Source organism: Bufo gargarizans, chromosome 1 (genome assembly GCF_014858855.1).
Source record: "Bufo gargarizans isolate SCDJY-AF-19 chromosome 1, ASM1485885v1, whole genome shotgun sequence".
NCBI lineage: Eukaryota > Metazoa > Chordata > Amphibia > Anura > Bufonidae > Bufo > Bufo gargarizans.
The window spans coordinates 495,999,259-496,016,862 of record NC_058080.1 but is presented as its reverse complement, the minus strand read 5'-3'; the positions used below and the strand labels follow the sequence as shown (position 1 = coordinate 496,016,862).

Below are 17,604 nucleotides of genomic sequence, written 5' to 3'. Positions count from 1 at the left end.
TTGGCCCAATGTATTGTATTCAAATTCAGCGGGATATAAATTTGAGGCCTAGTATTTAGGCGCTGGGTGACCGGTATGGATTTAGTGACAGAATTAGACTTGGAAATGCACAGAAGCGTGTGTGTGAAGTTATTCTGAATGACCCAATGTGCACCTTGAATATTATATACCCTTTTTGGGATAGATTTCAAATAGCTCTGATATAGCAGGAACCACTAAATTATGAAATTGCTAAATTGGGAATTGTACTTCAACCCAGAACAAAAAATGTGCTTTGACGGGCACTAAATAACTTTCCCAGCTACAACAGGACAGCGGTAACGAGAGATTTAGAGGGATTTAAATTTGAGGCCTAGTATTTAGGCGCTGGGTCACCGGTATGGATTTAGTGACAGAATTAGACTTGGAAATGCACAGAAGCGTGTGTGTGAAGTTATTCTGAATGACCCTATGTGCACCTTCAATATTATATACCCTTTTAGGGATAGATTTCAAATAGCTCTGATATAGCAGAAACCACTAAATTATGAAATTGCTAAATTGGGAATTGTACTTCAACCCAGAACAAAAAATGTGCTTTGACGGACACTAAATATCTTGCCCAGCAACAACAGTACAGCGGTGGGTAACGAGAGATTTAGAGGGATTTAAATTTGAGGCCTAGTATTTAGGCGCTGGGTGACCGGTATGGATTTAGTGACAGAATTAGACTTGGAAATGCACAGAAGCGTGTGTGTGAAGTTATTCTGAATGACCCAATGTGCACCTTGAATATTATATACCCTTTTTGGGATAGATTTCAAATAGCTCTGATATAGCAGGAACCACTAAATTATGAAATTGCTAAATTGGGAATTGTACTTCAACCCAGAACAAAAAATGTGCTTTGACGGGCACTAAATAACTTTCCCAGCTACAACAGGACAGCGGTAACGAGAGATTTAGAGGGATTTAAATTTGAGGCCTAGTATTTAGGCGCTGGGTCACCGGTATGGATTTAGTGACAGAATTAGACTTGGAAATGCACAGAAGCGTGTGTGTGAAGTTATTCTGAATGACCCTATGTGCACCTTCAATATTATATACCCTTTTAGGGATAGATTTCAAATAGCTCTGATATAGCAGAAACCACTAAATTATGAAATTGCTAAATTGGGAATTGTACTTCAACCCAGAACAAAAAATGTGCTTTGACGGACACTAAATATCTTGCCCAGCAACAACAGTACAGCGGTAACGAGAGATTTAGAGGGATTTAAATTTGAGGCCTAGTATTTAGGCGCTGGGTGACAGGTATGGGTTTAGTGACAGAATTAGACTTGGAAATGCACAGAAGCGTGTGTGTGAAGTTATTCTGAATGACCCAATGTGCACCTTCAATATTATATACCCTTTTAGGGATAGATTTCAAATAGCTCTGATATAGCAGAAACCACTAAATTATGAAATTGCTAAATTGGGAATTGTACTTCAACCCAGAACAAAAAATGTGCTTTGACGGACACTAAATATCTTGCCCAGCAACAACAGTACAGCGGTAACGAGAGATTTAGAGGGATTTAAATTTGAGGCCTAGTATTTAGGCGCTGGGTGACAGGTATGGGTTTAGTGACAGAATTAGACTTGGAAATGCACAGAAGCGTGTGTGTGTGAAGTTATTCTGAATGACCCAATGTGCACCTTCAATATTATATACCCTTTTAGGGATAGATTTCAAATAGCTCTGATATAGCAGAAACCACTAAATTATGAAATTGCTAAATTGGGAATTGTACTTCAACCCAGAACAAAAAATGTGCTTTGACGGACACTAAATATCTTGCCCAGCAACAACAGTACAGCGGTAACGAGAGATTTAGAGGGATTTAAATTTGAGGCCTAGTATTTAGGCGCTGGGTGACAGGTATGGGTTTAGTGACAGAATTAGACTTGGAAATACACAGTAGCGGGTGTGTGTGAAGTTATTCTGAATGACCCAATGTGCACCTTCAATATTATATACCCTTTTAGGGATAGATTCCAAATAGCTCTGATATAGCAGGAACCACTAAATTATGAAATTGCTAAATTGGGAATTGTACTTCAACCCAGAACAAAAAATGTGCTTTGACGGACACTAAATATCTTGCCCAGCAACAACAGTACAGCGGTAACGAGAGATTTAGAGGGATTTAAATTTGAGGCCTAGTATTTAGGCGCTGGGTGACAGGTATGGGTTTAGTGACAGAATTAGACTTGGAAATACACAGTAGCGGGTGTGTGTGAAGTTATTCTGAATGACCCAATGTGCACCTTCAATATTATATACCCTTTTTGGGATAGATTTCAAATAGCTCTGATATAGCAGGAACCACTAAATTATGAAATTGCTAAATTGGGAATTGTATTTCAACCCAGAACAAGAAATGTGCTTGAACGGACACTAAATAACTCGCCCAGCTACAGCACTAGGGACAGATTTAGCTGGATATAAATTTGAGGCCTAGTATTTAGGCGCTGGGTGACCGGTATGGATTTAGTGACAGAATTAGACTGGGATATGGCCAAAAAATAAACAGACTATTGCTGGTTAAATGCACTTGGTGTGACAGCTTCACCCTGATGTAGGCTTTAGCCAAAAAACAACCACACCATTGAGGGTTAAATGCACTTGGTGACAGGCGCAGCTTGCCCCTGATTTTGTATATGGCCAAAAAATGAACAGACTATTGCTGGTTAAATGCACTTGGTGTGACAGCTTCACCCTGATGTAGGCTTTAGCCAAAAAACAACCACACCATTGAGGGTTAAATGCACTTGGTGACAGGCGCAGCTTGCCCCTGATTTTGTATATGGCCAAAAAATGAACAGACTATTGCTGGTTAAATGCACTTGGTGTGACAGCTTCACCCTGATGTAGGCTTTAGCCAAAAAACAACCACACCATTGAGGGTTAAATGCACTTGGTGACAGGCGCAGCTTGCCCCTGATTTTGTATATGGCCAAAAAATGAACAGACTATTGCTGGTTAAATGCACTTGGTGTGACAGCTTCACCCTGATGTAGGCTTTAGCCAAAAAACAACCACACCATTGAGGGTTAAATGCACTTGGTCGCAGCTTGTGCTGGCGCACCACAAGACACAAAATGGCCGCCGATCACCCCAGAAAAATGAGACTGACAAACGGTCTGTGCAGCCTAAAAACAGTGAGCAATTGAGGATCAGCAGCTCAATGATCCACAGCTGCAGATCGATCAGTTAATCAAGTCCTTTGGAGGAGTTAATCTGCCTAATCTCGCCCTACTGTCGCAGCCGCAACCTCTCCCTACGCTAATCAGAGCAGAGTGACGGGCGGCGCTATGTGACTCCAGCTTAAATAGAGGCTGGGTCACATGGTGCTCTGGCCAATCACAGCCATGCCAATAGTAGGCATGGCTGTGATGGCCTCTTGGGGCAAGTAGTATGACGCTTGTTGATTGGCTGCTTTGCAGCCTTTCAAAAAGCGCCAAGAAAGCGTCACAAAAGCGCCAAGAAAGCGACGAACACCGAACCCGAACCCGGACTTTTACGAAAATGTCCGGGTTCGGGTCCGTGTCACGGACACCCCAAAATTCGGTACGAACCCGAACTATACAGTTCGAGTTCGCTCATCCCTAGTCATTAGAATTCATTTGGTGAGGGTCTGACACTACACTTTCCCACTTATCAGCTGCTAGTTCCAGTTCTGGAAACTCATGGGGAAGTGGGGTGTCAGACCCTCACCGATCTGATATTAATAATCTATCCTGTGGACAGGTCATCAATATCAGAAGCCTGGAAAACTCTTTAAGCTGACCATACACATTAGATCTATGTTAGTCAAACCCACCAAATTCAGCAGGACTGTATATGAGGACCTCCCAACTCTCCTTCTGAAGGCAGATGTCTATACGACCAAAATGTTCAGTCTAATGGCTATACTAACATACATCTAATGACTTTGTTTAACTGTCTGGATGAATTTGTCTAATAAAAAACTGGATTTCGAACAGCAAATTAGCTTCAGTATTGTTGATTTCTCTTTGATTTATGTTAACCGATTCAGGAACAAGGTAAGTCAGGTCTTCAGGACTAGATTCCATTTAGCCGTTTTTCACATACATTAGTTTAATGAATGTAGCATTTTTATTTGTTGGACTACCGATGTGATTTTTTGGGGCATTTTTGTGAAACATACAGGTTTCTTTTCCTAACATTTGTGAGAAATATGATTTTCTTAGCTATTTTTTCTTAGTAATAATATATTACTATAACATAGAATTTCTCTGTGTTCATCATTGTTCGCCATTAATTTTGCACAGGGAGCATTTTTGGGTGCTGAGCTTCTTTTCCTCTGCATTTTTAAATGTAACTTTTTTTTTTTTTATATACTCTGTTAGTAAAACACAATTAGTGAACTTGAATATAATTACTAATTGTATTTTCGAAGTAGACTTTTGTATTCTGTACACAGCTCATTATATGATATGTATGTAAGAACAGAAAAGACCGAAATGGGAAAAGCGATCCCTAAATCAAACTCCATAAATATATGGATTAATGGTCATTAACCAGTTAAGTTGAACTTGTTCAGCAGGTACATTAAAAGTATAGTAAACTATCATACTTTAAAGGGGTTGTCCGGGTTCAGAGCTGAACCCGGACATACCCTTATTTTCACCCAGGGAGAGGCTAGCATCGGGGCATCTTATGCTCCGATGTGCTCCCTTACCCTGCGCTACATCGCACAGGGCACGGGCTCTTTTGTTTATCTTAACACACTGCCGGGCGGAAGCTTCCGCCCGGCAGTGTGTTCGGTGACGTCACCGGCTCTGATGGGCGGGCTTTAGCGCTGCCCTAGCAGTTTTACTGGCTAGGGCAGCGCTAAAGCCCGCCCATCAGTGCCAGTGACATCACTGGGTTTCCTGGCAGCCCCATGGAGAGCCCCAGTACGTCACTGGATCTCCAAAAAATGCCTTTGCCCTGCGTGATTTAGCGCAGAGCAAAGGAGAGCATCGGGGCATGAACTGCTCAGATGCTCAAGTCAGGGGGGCTGCCTGGGTGAAAATGGGAATATGTTCGGGTTCAAATCTGGACCCAGACAACCCCTTTAAGTCATGGTCAAATAAATTAAAATGGATATGAAATAAAAAATGGATATATTTGACAAATACCATTGTTTCTTCATAGATATGACTATAACCAAGTCTGGGCATAGTAGTATTGCACATATTACAGGAAGTTAAAAAAACTGAATGATAATTGCACCGTTCCAGAGTGAAAAACATCCAAGCAGCAGATATCTGTTGAAATCATTATCACCTTTGTTTGAGAGAAATGTTGTTAATTATTTTCCCATTCTGGCCATTGGAAAGTTAAAGCTGGCCTTACATAGTCTACTGTTTTCCTAATGATAACTGGAGCCTAAACCACCATCTATGGTCAGAAGCAGGCATCATTCTATGTTGGGAAATCTTATCATCATTATGTGATTTTTTTACTTTTTACATGCAAAAAGAAATTACACAAACTGGATAGTGGATGTAATAGTCCTTAAAGGGCTTCTGTCACCCCACTAAACTCATTATTTTTTTTGGGGTACTTATAATCCCTATCCTGCGATATAGCTATACATTATGTTATTAATCATTTTTGTTCTGTAGATCTGTCAAAAAACATACTTTTCTAATATGCTAATTACCTGTCTACCAGCAAGTAGGGCGTCTACTTTCTGGTAGCAGCCGCCAAAAAACGCCCCCCTCCTCCTGTTGATTGACAGGGCCAGCCGCGATCTCCTCCTCCTGCTGGCCCTGTCAGCATTTAAAAAATCGCGCGCCTGTGTTGATACGGCGCAGGCTATCTGAGAGAAGGAGGCTCGCCTCCTCAGCACTCCCTCAGTGCGCCTGCGCTGATGACGTCTTCTCTTTCGGTGACGTCATCGGCGCAGGCGCACTGAGGGAATGCTGAGGAGGCTCGCCTCCTTATCTCAGAGCGCCTGCGCCGAATCAACACAGGCACACTATTTTTGAAATGCTGACAGGGCCGGCCGGAGGAGGAGATCGCGGCTGGCCCTGTCAATCAACAGGAGGAGGAGGCGTTTTTTTGCGGCTGCTACCAGAAACTAGACGCCCTACTTGCTGGTAGACAGGTAATTAGCATATTATAAAAGTACGTTTTTTGACATATCTACAGAACGAAAATTATTATTAACATAATGTATAGCTATATCGCAGGATAGGGATTATAAGTACCCCAAAAAAAAATATATAAGTTTAGTTGGGTGACAGAAGCCCTTTAAAGGGAGGCTGCCACCATAAAAATGCAATGTAATCTGCCAGCAGCATGTTATTGAGCAGGAGGAGCTAAGCAGATTGATAAATAGTTTTATGGGACATATTCAGTATAACCTGTATTTAATTAATTTAAAATCCTGCTTATTCTGTGCTTTAAAGTCCAGGAGGCAGTCCTATCAGTGATTGACAGCTATCTCTGTATACACAGTCATAGGGGGAAGGCTGTCAATCACTGATAGGACCGCCTACTTCACTTCACAGCCCAGAATAAACAGGAATTGAAATTAATAAAATGCAAGATATGTTGATCCTTTCCCACAAAACTATATATTAAGCTTCTTAGCTCCTCCTGCTCTATAACAAGCTACCTGCAACTCATTCACCATCTACAATGTGACAGGTTCTCTTTGATGTGCATTATAAATGAATATGTAATATGAGTTATGAATTTTGCTATGAAGTTAGGGAGTGTTTTTCCTCCTTTCTTAGCATTAACTGATAAACCATAAGATGTTGCAAGAAACGTGTCCCTACGTGTCCAACTGAGAATCGTAACAACCAATTGTCAATGTATTTATGCATTTCCAGGAGGAATTACACAGGAACAGTACAACTCAAAGGTTTAAGAAAAGGTGCTCCTAAATTTTTAATCCGTGGGAAAAGTAACTGCTAACCAGAGATTTTAGGAGAATCTGTCTAATTACATGCTAACATTCATGTAACATCGTTAATCACATTTTGAAACTGTGCCAGATATATGCCAAATGTGGGGCCTGGATTCATGGGGAAGACTCCCTACAAGCCAGCCCATCTTGTTTGATTAACATGCTCTTAGATGTTCTAGGAGATAGTCAAGCTAGGGGCATGTTAATAGATGTAAGATGGGTGGGCTTGTGGCAGTAACTCAGTGACTCCATGGACGCTAGACCCTGCATTTAGCTTACGTCAGTATAGTTTCAAAGTGTGATTTTTTTTTTTAAACAGATTTAAAGGGCTTCTGTCACCCCCCAAAACTAATTTTTCATTTTTGGGCATATTAAAATCCTTATTGGACGACTATTCCCTATATAGGGCTCTTACCTTGTTCTGTGGCTTGGTTTCACTAAAAATCGATCTTTTAAAATATGCAAATGACTTCACTACCAGCAAGTGGGGCGTCTACTTGCTGGTAGCCGCCGCATCCTCCTTTCAAAAAAATGCCCCCTCCTCCTGCTGATTGACAGGGCCAGCGAGCGCTCTCCTCCTCCGGCTGGCCCTGTCTGCACCTCATTCGGCGCAGGCGCTCTGAGAGAAGGACGCTCGCTTCCTCAGCACTCCCTCAGTGCGCCTGCGCTGATGACGTCACCTCTAAACCCGAAAGAGAAGACGTCATCGGCGCAGGCGCACTGAGAAAGTGCTGAGGAAGCGAGAGTCCTTCTCTCAGAGCGCCTGCGCCGAACGAGGTGCAGACAGGGCCAGCCGGAGGAGGAGAGCGCTCGCTGGCCCTGTCAATCAGCAGGAGGAGGGGGCGTTTTTTTTAAAGGAGGATGCGGCGGCTACCAGCAAGTAGACGCCCCACTTGCTGGTAGTGAAGTCATTTGCATAGTTTAAAAGATCGATTTTTTGTGAAACCAAGCCACAGAACAAGGTAAGAGCCCTATATAGGGAATAGTCGTCCAATAAGGATTTTAATATGCCCAAAAATGAAAAATGAGTTTTAGGGGTGACAGAAGCCCTTTAAGGAGACTTAAAAAAAGAAATCATTTATGACAGTGTTATGTGACCTGCAGCAGCATGTCTTTAGTTACATAGGCCAAAAGGTTATGACAAGTATCTTCAATCAGGCTGTCCCACCATGAAATACCATCTTCATTGTATAGATCATGTAAACTTAAGCATATTCTTCCCTGTGTTCACGATGGAGAAGTTTAGAAAAATGTCTCTCTTCCCTGCAGAAATCTATTTCTATTAGGTGCACTGCAGTGAACAGAGAATCAATATGAAGAGACCTGGCTGTGGGGAGAGTGACTGAGCACGTGTGACCAGCAGCACTTAGCTACGTAGGTGGGCATGCACATTGCTATACAGTTTAAACGCTTCACTGGATCTTTTTTTTTTTATTGTGTAAATGGCAATCGTTTATTTTTTATTATCTATACAACGAACATGGCATTTAATGGTGGAACATATTAAGTTACATAAAGAGAATTTTAGTATAGTGGAGATCTCTCACCTTTAACACGCGGAGTGCAGGGTGTACTCCCTCCATCTGAGGAGGAAGATGCATTGCGGTCTGTGTACATTGGGGGGCCTGGTATTGTAGAGTATTGCACATGGTCCTGTGTGATCCTCGTGTCTCCTCCTTCACAATCACTCCCCCGGATTCATATCCTCCTATTCTGCGTTCTGGTACCATGCCATGCGTGTATCCATACAGAGCAGCTGCCGAGAGCCCTTCGGAGGGCAGATATTGATATGATGTTTTAAGTCTTTCTTGCTTCATAGAAAACAGATCACACAAAACATCCTCTCCTGACTCAATGTATGTGGATAAATCCACAGAGGTCTCAGGGTCACAGAGATTGCCTCCTACAATCTCTGCTTGAGATGGTCCCATACGGGAAGGATAGCCTGAACCTTGACCTCGTTTTTCACACTCATAGTAGCTGCTTTGGGACATTCTGTATGAAGGAGTCTTCTTCTATCCACGTTCTCTAAAACACTTCTGCTGAAAATGTCTTCTCTACATATATACCTAAAGGCAGCTATGGAGACAAGAGTTTGTACACAATGATCTTATTAATACATATATACAACTCATTTAACTATACATTTAATAAAATTAATAAAAAACTAGTTATTGGCAATATGCTATGCAGCGCTGCCTAAGCTATGTGCGATCTGTTTGTCGCACCAGCTGTACCAGCACAAGGACCTCCACTAATGGTCTGAAATCAGGCTTGTGATCACCAATAATCTTAAGATTAATTGAATATCAGTACTATTAAGACATTGTAGAGCCGCGTTATTAGATTACTCAATGTGCGGACCTGTTACTTAGCAAGTGCTATTGGTATTATATACAGTGCTGCCCATAATTATTCATACCCCTGGCAAATTTTGACTTAAAGTTACTTTTATTCAACCAGCAAGTAATTTTTTGACGGGAAATTACATAGGTGTCTCCCAAAAGATAATAATACGATGTACAAGAGGCATTATTGTGGAAAAAAAAAACATTTCTCAGCTTTTATTTACATAACATTTGAGCAAAAAGTGTCCAGTCCAAAATTATTCATACCCTTCTCCATAAACAATAGAAAAGCCTTTATTGGCTATTACAGCAATCAAACGCTTCCTATAATTGCAGACCAGCTTTTTGCATGTCTCCACAGGTATTTTTGCCCATTCATCTTTAGCAATGAGCTCCAAATCTTTAAGGTTGGAGGGTCTTCTTGCCATCACCCTGATCTTTAGCTCCCTCCACAGATTCTCAATCGGATTCAAGTCTGGACTCTGGCTGGGCCACTCCAAAACGTTAATTTTGTTGTCTGCTAACCATTTCTACACCGCTGTGTGTTTTGGGTCATTGTCATGCGGAAATGTCCACTGGTGCCCAAGGCCAAGTTTCTCTGCAGACTGCCTGATGTCGTTGAGAAATCTCATGTATTGCTCTTTTTTCATGGTGCCGTTTACTGTGATTAGGTTCCCTGGTCTATTGGCTGAAAAACACCCCCAAAGCATTAGGTTCCCATCACCATGTTTGACAGTGGGGGTGGTGTTCTTTGGGTTGAAGGCTTCTCCTTTTTTATGCCAAATGAAGGAAACATCATTGTGACCAAACAATTCAATTTGTGTTTCATCTGACCATAACACAGAAGACCAGAAGTCTTCTTCTTTGTCCAGATGAGCTTTTGCAAAGAAGTGGCGTTGGATTGTCTGCCTTGAGACATTGCTACCAGCAGAGCCCAGATTCACCAGGATGGCCTTGTTGGTGATCCTTGGATTCTTTTTCACCTCTCTAACTATCCTCCTGGCCAGCACAGGTGTGACTTTTGGCTTCCGACCACGTCCTCTGAGATTTTCCACAGTGCGGAACATCTTGTATTTTTTTAATACTTTGCACTGTAGCCACTGGAACTTGAAAACATTTAGAAATGGCCTTGTAGCCCTTTCCTGACTTGTGAGCAGCCACAATGCGCAGCCGCAGGTCCTCACTGAGCTCCTTTGTCTTAGCCATGACTGTTCACAAACCAACTGCAGAGAGCTGCTGTTTTTCACCTGTTGAGTTGATTAAAACAGCTGTTCCCAATTAATCAGGGTAATTAGGATGCTTTAGAACAGCTTGGACTATTTGGAATGGTATAGAACTTTTGATTTTCCCCCAGACTGTGACAGTTTGTGAAGGGTATGAATAATTTTGTACTGGACACTTTTTGCTCAAATGTAAATAAAAGCTGAGAAATGTTTTTTCCCCCCACAATAATGCCTCTTGTACATCGTCTTATTATCTTTTCTGAGACACCTATGTGATTTCCCGTCCAAAAATGACTTGCTGGTTGAATAAAAGTCAAAATTTGGGGTATGAATAATTATAGGCAGCACTGTAAGTGGTGCACGGTGGCATACACTTATGCCTCCTTCACATGAGCGAGTTTACTGTCCGGATACAATCCGTTTTGCAAATGGACAGCATCCGCACTTAATCCTGACCCATTAATTTCAATGGGTATATTAATTTTCACTGAACAACTTTGTATTCAGGAAAAATCGCAGCATTCTCTACATTGTCTGTTTTTCAAGCAGCCCTGGCCCCATAGAAGTGAATGGGGCTTTTGTGAGAAACTCAATACATCCAGGTGCAATGTTTTTTCCCCTGATGGTTGCTAGGAAATGTAGAGTGTTGTTATTTTTCAGTTCTTCACACATGTGAAAAATGGATCAAAAACTGATTTGTATACATGCTAAAAAAAATGCAGTTTTGTAAAACAAAAAACACTGAAGCAAACTGAAGGAAAACTCAGGGAAATATGGCAGTTTTTCACTGACAGAAGTCACACGAGTTCTGCATTGCTCAAGAGAAAGAGGTTTTGTTCACATCTCCATTAGGTAACTCCGGTAGTCTGTTCCAGCAGAGGAGCAGACTACCAGAGTTACCATATCCGGCATAGCCAGACACTGTTGTGCACTGCCAGATCCCTATTCACTATAATAGGATGTGGCAGGTTTCTGGCATAAAGGCAGCTCTATTTTTATGGCCGAAAGCCGGCATTTTTGGTGGAAACCAACTGGATCGCATCATAGGAAAAGGGCATCCAACAGTGACCAACGGTGTTTGGCTATGCCAGATATGGTGACTTTGGTAGTCCGTTCCTCTAGCAGAACAGACTACCAGAGTTACCTAATGAAGATATAAATGAGGCCTTAAGCATTGAGTGCCTCTGCTAGTCGTATATATGCAATCTATATTGCTGGGGGCACTGTATAGCATTGCTATGTACATACTAAGTGCTATTTGGCCAAGCTATGGCACTGTAATTTGGCCACCATCCTGTATTATAATGTTAATTATGCACAATATAATACAGTTATTTACAAACTGTATGGTATATGATGTGGGCTCCAATCTGCAGAACTCAATCACTATCATCTAATGTGAGAATGTAGTAACTTAAATGTAACATGATAAGTGAACAAATGTGGAATAATAATAATACTAGCTAGCATTGTGTAACCATATACTAAACCTTTATTTCTCATTGTGGTCAAGGAAAAAAAATGCGTCAATTTTATACCATAAGATAATGATCTAGTCAATCACATCAATATTCACTAAAGACCACATTTCTAATCTGGAGTATAAAAATAGGGACACCATTTCTCTAAATTCTGTCAATTCTAAATTCTATGGTAAATGTTGGATACAGAAGACTAAACTGCAAATATTACAGAAAACCTGGTTTACAGTCGATATAAAAAGTCTACACACCCCTGTTAAAATGTCAGGTTTCTGTGATGTAAAAAAATGAGACAAAGATAAATCATTTCAGAACTTTTTCCACCTTTAATGTGAGCTATAAACTGTACAACTCAATTGAGAAACAAACTGAAATCTTTTAGGTGGAGGGAAGAAAAAATATAAAAATAAAATCATATGGTTGCATACGTGTGCACACCCTTAAACTAATACTTTGTTGAAGCACCTTTTTATTTTATTACAGCACTCGGTCTTTTTGGGTATGAGTCTATCAGCATGGCACATTTTGACTCTTCTTTGAAAAAACACTCCAAATCTGTCAGATTACGAAGGCATCTCCTATGCACAGCCCTCTTCAGATCACCCCACAGATTTTCAATGGGATTCAGGTCTGGGCTCTGGCTGGGCCATTCCAAAACTTTAATCTTCTTCTGGTGAAGCCATTCCTTGGTTGATTTGGATGTATGCTTTGGGTCGTTGTCATGCTGAAAGGTGAAGTTCCTCTTCATGTTCAGCTTTCTAGCAGAAGCTTGAAGGTTTTGTGCCAATATTGACTGGTATTTGGAACTGTTCATAATTCCCTCTAGCTTAACTAAGGCCCCAGTTCCAGCTGAAGAAAAACAGCCCCAAAGCATGATGCTGCCACCACCATGCTTCACTGTGGGTATGGTGCTCTTTTGGTGATGTCCAGTGTTGTTTTTGGGACAAAGATATATTTTGGAATTATGGCCAAAAAGTTCAACCTTGGTTTCATGAGACCATGACACCTTTTCCCACATGCTTTTGGGAGACTTCAGATGTGTTTTTGGAAAATGTAGCCTGGCTTGGATGTTTTTCTTCGTAAGAAAAGGCTTTCATCTTGCCACTCTACCCCATAGCCAAGACATATGAAGAATACGGGAGATTGTTGTCACATGTACCACACAGCCAGTACTTGTCAGATATTCCTGCAGCTCCTTTAATGTTGCTGTAGGCCTCTTGGTAGCCTCCCAGACCACTTTTCTTCTGGTCTTTTCATCAATTTTGGAGGGACGTCCAGTTCTTGGTAATGTCACTGTTGTGCCATATTTTCTCCACTTGATGATGACTGTCTTCATTGTGTTCCATGGTATATCTAATGCCTTGGAAATTCTTTTGTACCCTTCTCCTGACTGATACCTTTTAACAATGAGATTCCTCTGATGCTTTGGAAGCTCTCTGCGGACCATGGCTTTTGCTGTGGGATGCGACTAAGAAAATTTCAGGAAAGACCAACTAGAGCAGCTGAACTTTATTTGGGGTTAATCAGAGGCACTTTAAATGATGGCAGGTGTATGCTGACTCCTATTTAACATTATTTTGAATGTGATTGCTTAATTCTGAACACAGCTACATCCCCAGTTATAAGAGGGTGTGCACACTTATGCAACCACATTATTTTAGTTTTTTTCTTTTTTTCCCTCCACCTAAAAGATTTCAGTTTGTTTTTCAATTGAGTGGTACAGTTAAGGCTACTTTCACACTTGCGCTTGATCGGATCCGTTCTGAACGGATCCGATCATATTAATGCAGACGGAGGCTCCGTTCAGTACGGATCCGTCTGCATTAATAACTTAGAAAAATTTCTAAGTGTGAAAGTAGCCTGAGCGGATCCGTTCAGACTTTCAATGTAGAGTCAATGGGGGACGGATCCGCTTGAAGATTGAGCCATATGGTGTCATCTTCAAGCGGATCCGTTCCCATTGACTTACATTGTATGTCTGGACGGATCCGCACGCCTCCGCGCGGCCAGGCGGACAGCTGAACGCTGCAAGCATCCACATCCATTCAGACTGCATCAGGGCTGGACGGAAGCGTTCTGCTCCGCTCGTGAGCTCCTTCAAACGGAGCTCACGAGCGGACAGCAGAACGCTAGTGTGAAAGTAGCCTTATAGGTCACATTAAAGGTGGAAAAAGTTCTGAAATGATTTATCTTTGTCTCTTTTTTTACAGTACAGAAACCTGACATTTTAACAGGGGTGTGTAGACTTTTTATATCCACTGTATATTCTTAAATGTTGACTTCCCTGATTACTCACTGTGCATTATGGTTCAGTGCAGACATGGATTTTATTAGTAGTGATATTAAACACCTTGATCTTCATTTTCAGTTTATTTCTCTTCATATCCAGTATATAAAATGTTATTACTTTTTATAGGCCTATTTTTCAGTTCCGTTCATTTGTTAGTTATTTTATTAACATGTATATTTCCTGGTTTTATTCTGTATCATTAATATAAAATATTTTTAATATAAAAGAAGCCTTACAGTCTTCATGAAAACTATTTGTCTTTTTTTTTTTTTTTTAGAAACACAAAAATATAAATAATATTTTGCCATGTCAGTAATATGTGATCAAATAATTTTTTCCATTTTTTTCTTTTTGGAAGGTGAGTCATAAAATCTAAATTTTGTATTTAAAGAAGTCCACATTTTACCAGATGCTGATGCAACTAAACTAGAACGCATCTTGCTGAGCTGCCTACATTGCCCGGCCTTTTGCAGCAACAGTTATTAAGTTTTTTTTACATAGAAGGGATGGAAAGCATACACCTATTTGACAGGGTGTCAACCTTTCATATATAATAGTTTCTTAGAATATATTGTACTGCACAGGCTAGGGAATCTCACATACTGTAGATATTGTGGTAAAAGTGATTAATTCTATTATATTGACAAAAAAGTTAAAAAGTTTAAAACAGTTTGCCCCCTAAAAATACATTGAATGTACAAATTCCCTGTACGTAAGCTTTTTTGTGTTTCCTATCATATCAGGGCTAGTATTTAAATTTGTTGGAAACTACATTATTAATTGTTAAAAGTCTGAAATCCAAATTAAATATGGTGGATGTGCCACATGGTAGCTTTAGCATCTTTGTAGGGTAACAAAATTACACACACACATCTCTACTGCATATATATATATATATATATATATATATATACACACACTATATATATATATATATATATATATATATATATTTATGTATATATTTAGAGAGAGAGAGAGTCCATGACAGCTTTACTCCATTCATCTGTGACATACCTTACAAATTAACCACTCATATTACTGCATAAATTAATACAAATTCTAATCTAAGCTGATAACTAAAACATCATCTGGATTAAGTATATAATAGTTTCCTAGTAAAAAAAAAAGCCAAAATGACGCATCCAAACATTTAAGTTTGCCTGATAACAGATAGATGTATTAAATGGCACAACATTAATTTGAAAATTGAAAGAAGCATCATAGATGTGACTTAAACATTTTTTTCCTGTGTCACCTCAATCAAAAAAGTAAAATTAAAATGCATTCAATTCATGGTGACATATTGATGTAGTCAGTCGTCCCCTGCGCTGCATTTTGGGTTCCCTCCACTTTGTAAGAAATATATTTAGATATATTTTTGTGAATCTAATGAAATCTGTCTAACATGCATAGTCATAAAAAAATAATTGTCCTTTCAAGTTAGACAACTACTCCATAAAACACCATACAAAATTAGTTACGAATATGCGCTTTCCCAGAAACAGGGAAACATACACTCATTCTTAAGTCATATTTACTATTGGCAACACATATTAAATACAATCTACTTTATCTATCTATCGATCTATCTATCTTTCTATCTATCTTGTATAAAAGGCAGATTGGATGTGCTCGCTGGTAGATTACCTGTGTTAATTGATCTCTCTCTTTCGCACACTTCTCACTGTCACAATTTTCCCCTTTGGAGTAAAGGTTTTCTGTCCCACACACCAGACTCAGTCTCTGGGGATGACTATTACACCTGATTCTGACTGCAAGTATAATGTGAAGAAGATCAGATGGGGGTGTAATTATCTATATTACTATCTGTCCCCTCCCTGTGGCTGACAGATTCCGCCCCCCATGATCAGGAAGACAACTGATTTCCCAATGGGGCTGGTGCAATCCAGACACTGCTCTGAGTTTATCAGTTCTCACCACATGGCCCACAGCACCCAGTAACGGCTACCTTACAATGCATCTTTACATGGATGGGATATTAACTCATTGCCAACTAATGTGATGTAAAAAAGATATGACAGTGAGGAAGTTTAAGGTTATTTGTTCATGTCATAGAGTATTATTACAGCAATGAATGTCTGATGCAGTGTGAAGAGCTGGTTTACAGTATATCCTTATTCAGTTATTGCTGCCAGATTAGACTGAACTATTTTCTAGAGGTGTCAGTAACAATATACAAGCATATTATAAGGATTGTATCACAAATACAAAACTCGTTTCAGGTTTCAACTGCTCCAGTGATCAACTGTTTACCACTGGTCCAGGTTCAGAGACCTCTGGCTCATAGAGGGAACCCCAGGTATGACATCCATATACGCCAAATATGAGATATTAAAAGGGTTGTTAAACAGCTTTGCTGAACCTATACTTGTATAATGTTTTCATAAAGTCTTCAGACCCTTTCACTTTTTTCACATTTTGTTATGTTGTGGCCTTCAAGTCTCAAGTTTCTGCAATCAATCCCACTTAATGAAAACAGAATTGTAGAAATGTTTGCAAATTTATTAAAAAGGAAAATATTAAATTTCACATGGCCATAAGTATTCAGACCCATTGCTATAAGACTTGAAATGTATTAATCTCTTGATTAGCTTTGAGATGTTTCTGCACCTTGATTGGAGTCCAACTGTTAGTAAATACAGTTGATTAGACATGATTTGGGAAAATACACCCCAAAAACTAAGCAATGAGTATTAAAAAACTGCCTGTAGAGTTCAGAGACAGGATTGTGTGTAGGCACAGCAACAATTCTGCTGCACTAAAAGATCCCAAGAGCACAGTGTCCTTTATCATTCTTAAATGAAAGATGTTTAGAACAACCAAGATTCTTCCTAGAGCTGGCTGACCCACCAAACTCAGTAATTGGGGGAAACGGGCCTTGGTAAGACAGTTGACCAAGAATCCAGTGGTCAGTCTGGCTAAGCTCCAAAGATCCTGTGTGCAGATGGAAACAACTTCCAGAATGTCAACCATCACTTCAGAATTCCACCAATCTGGGCTTTATGGCCAGAATGAAGTGGCCAGAATGAAGCCTCTCCTCATTAAAACACATGTGAAAGTTTGCAAAAAAAAAGCACCTTAAGGACTTTCAGACTATGAGAAAGAAGATGCTCTGGTCTGTTGTAACCAAGATTTAATGTTTTGGCCTCAATTCTAAGCATCATGCTTGGAATAAACCAGGCACTGCCTAATGCCACCCAAACAGCAAAACATCATGCTCTGGAGGTATTTTTCAGCTGCTGAGACAGGAGACTAGTCAGAGTTGAGGAAAGCTGAATGGAG

At 40.2% G+C, this 17,604-nt stretch overlaps 1 protein-coding gene across 1 annotated transcript in view; it reads right to left on the bottom strand.

Annotated features, from left to right (window-relative positions):
• CEBPE (CCAAT enhancer binding protein epsilon) overlaps positions 1 to 16,074 on the bottom strand; it is a 28,610-nt gene extending 12,536 nt beyond the window's left edge. Inside the window, exons 1-2 of the mRNA XM_044288031.1 lie at positions 15,949 to 16,074; positions 8,504 to 9,035 (exon numbers count right to left, since the gene is read on the bottom strand). Of these exons, the coding sequence (XP_044143966.1) occupies positions 8,504 to 8,950 (447 nt within the window). The 5' untranslated portion in view covers positions 8,951 to 9,035; positions 15,949 to 16,074. The remainder of the gene's footprint in view (positions 1 to 8,503; positions 9,036 to 15,948) is intronic.
• Positions 16,075 to 17,604: the final 1,530 nt, after the last annotated feature.